General features: G+C 37.8%; 1 protein-coding gene across 1 annotated transcript; it reads right to left on the minus strand.

Annotated features, from left to right (window-relative positions):
• Nucleotides 1-1,853: 1,853 nt before the first annotated feature.
• LOC110288852 (olfactory receptor 1J21-like) lies at nucleotides 1,854-2,789 on the minus strand. Its single transcript, XM_021155087.2, has one exon. It carries the CDS (start codon nucleotides 2,787-2,789, stop codon nucleotides 1,854-1,856), a length of 936 nt encoding a protein of 311 aa, XP_021010746.1.
• Between the last annotated feature and the right edge of the window lie 1,601 nt (nucleotides 2,790-4,390).

A 4,390-nucleotide genomic window follows, 5' to 3' on the forward strand; every position in this document is an offset into this window, starting at 1 on the left:
TATATTACAAATGTTATCCCCTTTCTTGATTTCCCCTCTGAAAATCCACTTAACCTCCCTATCCCCCTGCTCACCAACCCATCCACTCCCTCTTCCCTGTCCTGGCATTCCCCTAAACTGGGGCATCAAGCCTTCTCAGGACCAGAGGCCTCTCCTCCCATTGATGTCCAACATGGCCATCCTCTGCTACATATGCAGCTGGAGCCATTGGTCCTTCCATGTGTACTCTTTGGTTGGTAGTTTAGTCCCTGGGAGTTCTGGGGGTACTGGTTAGTTCATATTGTTGTTCCTCCTCTTGGGCTGCAAGTTCCTTCAGCTCCTTTGGTCCTTTCTCTAGCTCCTCCATTGGGGACATTGTGCTCAGACCAATGCTTTACTGAGAGCATCAACTTCTGTATTTGTCAGACACTGGCAGAGCCTCTCAGGAGACAGCTATATCAGGTTCCTGTCAGCAAATCAGCAGTTCAGTTCACAGTAGGTAGCAGTGAGTGCTCAATTCAATCTCAAACACTTCATGGGTATATCAGCAGCCCTGTTTTGTAGAATCGGGCTAGCAAACATGAATCAGTAGAGATGACACTACCCATCTGAGACAGTCAGGAATCAACCTCGGCATGAGTCATCAGGAGGGTCAGGGCCAGCAGGCATACCAGTAAAATTTCTTGGCTTCATCACCCACTCAGAAAAGAAGAGTCTCCTTCTTAGGATGCAAAAACTGCACATAATCACAGCACCCGCTGGCAGCTCATGTCAAATTCTCAACATTAAGTGTGATTCCTCAGCTGACTCCACCTTCACAGTACTTTCATGCTCCATGTAGGGCATGCATTACTCTTGTTTTTATCTTATATATAGAACAGTTTATTTTTACTTAACTTAGTAACTAAGGCCAAACACTTATCAAAAATGCAAAGAAGTATGAACCACCACATTTAAACAAATAAAATTTTCAGAAAAATGAATAAGATTACAAATGAAATAGGAATGAAACATATGCATAGGTTGCTCAGTGGTTACAAATTTTTCATAAGAACACAAAGCATTTTTATATCTTTCACTGTGAAATGATTACAAATACTATATTGCAATCCAAAGGCTAGAATAAAAAGAATTTCATATTAAGTCATGGAAAATGTTTAAATAAATTAACATTGTTTCATGAAGACATTTTGAACCATTTGCATGTATGAAAATATCACATCACACCCAATAAATATCTGCCACTTTTGAATGTCAACTACAAAACTAAAAATTAATGTAAGGGGCAGAAAAGATGACTCACCAATGAAGAGAATTGACTGCTCTCCCAGGTACTGAAGGTTTGATTTCTATCATCCATATAGTAGCTCACAACCATATGTAATCCTAGTCCCAGAGGATCTAATACGCTCTTCTGACAGGCAATAGACATATACATAATACACAGACATGTGAGTGATATACCAATGCAAAGTGAATGAATGAATAAATAAATAAATAAATAAGAATAGTTACTGTAAAGAAATCAGAGTATATTATATGATAAAATATAAAATTAAATCATCAACTAAGATAACAAATAATTCTGTCATCTTAAGAGAAGAAAAGTTACAAATTTGTCTAAAAAAAGACTTGGTAATGACTATAAAAATAAGTAAACTTTTTGCAAGAAAAAGAAAGAATGAACAAATTTTGTGAGAAACCTACCCAAGATGCTGATAAGAGAGAAAGACTGACAACAAAAACTGTGGAAGGAGAATTGAGAATCTTTATGAGGAGAGAGCCTCATAAAGATTCCCTGACAGAGAACAAAGGATGAATGGGAGAAGAGAATAAGAAAGAAAGGATGCTAAGAGGGAAGACCACACACATCATTATGAACACAGTCTCCTACCAAGGATATTTCTCAGTGCTCCTTTCATATCCCGATTCCTCAGACTATAAATAAAGGGATTCAGCATGGGTGTGACCACAGTGTACATCACAGCCACAATGGCATCCTTGTCATTAGTGTTATTAGATGAGGGAACAAAATATAGTCCAATGATGGCTCCATAGTACAAGGAAACTACACAAAGGTGAGAGCCACATGTGGACAAGGCTTTGCAGATTCCCTTGATGGAGGGAGTCTTCAGAATGGTGACTCCAATGTGGCCATAAGAGACCAGAACGCATATAAATGGCAGGGTAATGACCACATTGCCTAAGATAAGAATAACCAATTCATTGATGGTGGTGTCTGATCTGGACAGCTTCAACAAGGCAGAGAGGTCACAGAAGTAGTGGGGAATGGTATTGTCTCTAAAGTGAGATAGGTGAGCCAAGAGAAGGGTGTGCACAAGGGCATTGGCAATGGATAAGGCCCAGGATACAAATACTAGAAGAATACAGAGTGTCTGACTCATAGTTTGTGAATAGTGCAGAGGGTGGCAGATGGCCACATACATGTCATAGGCCATTGATGTAAGAAGAAAGCTATCAAGATCAGCAAATATAGCAAAAAAATATACCTGGGAAACACACCCAGTATATGAGATTTTCTGACTGTGTGTCAGCATATTCACGAGCATCTTTGGAGCTGTGACCGATGAGAAAGAGATGTCTGTGAAGGCCAAGTGGCTGAGGAAGAAGTACATGGGAGTGTGGAGGTGAGAATCCAGCCTGATGAGTAGGATGATGAGCAGGTTCCCCAGAACAGTTGTCAGGTACATGGCCAGGAACAGGGCAGAGTACATGCCTTGATCCTCTGCTCGAATGGGGAGCCCCAGGAGGATGAACTCAGACACAGTGCTCTCATTATCTGTCCTCATATTCCTTATCTTCTGCTGTGAGTTAATGAGCAAATGGGAAAAAACAAAATCTGATTTTGCTTATAATATTATCAAAACATTTTATGAATCACCAGGACTAAAAACATTAGTTAAGTCCACTTAGTACATCGGTTTTAATCTTAATATAGAGATTTTGTCAGAGTAATGGGCTGCTGCTGGTTAGAATTGGATATAACTTGAAAACAATTGAATGTATGTTAGAGAGAAACAATGAAGCACCAGCAAAAAAATTCAAACCCAGGTCCTGATTACTATGCCTGGATTTCACAAAACCATATTAAATTAAGGAATTAGTGTGTAATTGTAACCATCCAATAGAATACTCATCATGAGTTCATTGGTTTATTATTATTATTATTTCTTTTAAACTTTCTTGAATGTATTTCCCCAATACTGTCTTCCTATGAATTAAATCCAGATGGTGGTTTCCATGGAGGTACAATAGATCTGTGAGATACCAGGATCTGTAGAACTACCGAAAGCAGGATGTGCAGACGTTCAGAGCATTAGGTGCATGAATCTGTGTCAACAATATAAAGTACCAGTATCACTTTTCAAGCTGCTGTGAGTTCTTCCCATAATAGCACTGTTTATCAATCTATGTGCTCACTCTTCCATTATTCATCCGATACTGGATAAAATGACCCCTATTCCATACTGGTATCTCAGCTTCAACCTAAGCATCCCATGCATGATCTCAGAACACTTGGAAATTTTTCATTTTCCCTCCATGTCTTAGATCAGCCAAGGAAGTCCCTTGTGTTTTTCTAGCAAAATGAAATGTCACAGATTTTATTCTTAACCTGGGTTTTTAAGCCAAAGACTGTTACTTTGTATGTGTTTCCAACATTTCTTTCTAGCTTAAGTGGTATTTGTCTTTTTTTCCTTCAATCATGTCTTAACCAAGTGGGCAATCACTAAACAATAGAAAAAGGAACATGATAAAACTAGAGTTGATATCCTAGCAGCTGAAAGAGCTCTGTGGCTTTATTTCATTTGAAGACTTGTTTAGTGACAAGTTTGTCTCTCTGACTGGCATTTCACTCTTTGCCTCTTCAGTCTTTCCAAGCTTTAACTAGAGTTAATGTATGAATATTTCCCAAATTAGTCAAAACTATTTTTAAAGTGTTTACATATCAGCCATCTCAATCTATAAAAAAATAATAATTTAGTTAATGTGGCAGTTCCTGAAGTTAATTATACTACATTTCTCAGTCACTCTGTATTTGTAGTAATTATTTTAACACAATAAAAATGCTAATTATTTATCTGTCCATTGGAGACTATTTCTAATATTTTCTTATTTTGAGCAATATTGCAATAAGCAATACCATCCTTGTGTGATATGTTCAGAAAAGAGTTTAGAGAAGTAAGCATTCATGGATTTGCAAAAACGTCAAGTCATGTGAAGCCAAGGTGATGAAAAAGCTAATATATGCTCTATTCGTTTGTGGAAGAACCTGCATAAGAATATTTTAAAAATGGGTCTTTCAGTGAGTGTTTGGAAGTACATTGTTAGGAGCTTTGAGAAACAAGGAAAATCTAAGGCAATAACCAGTTATAGAAATGTAAATGTTGGA

Source organism: Mus caroli, unplaced genomic scaffold (genome assembly GCF_978045245.1).
Source record: "Mus caroli unplaced genomic scaffold, Mus_caroli_1 scaffold_2, whole genome shotgun sequence".
NCBI classification, from domain to species: Eukaryota; Metazoa; Chordata; class Mammalia; order Rodentia; family Muridae; genus Mus; species Mus caroli.

Bases quoted from the DNA above. Each gene is read 5' to 3' on its own strand.
- LOC110288852 (XM_021155087.2), bottom strand. From the start codon at position 2,789: ATGAGGACAGATAATGAGAGCACTGTGTCTGAGTTCATCCTCCTGGGG.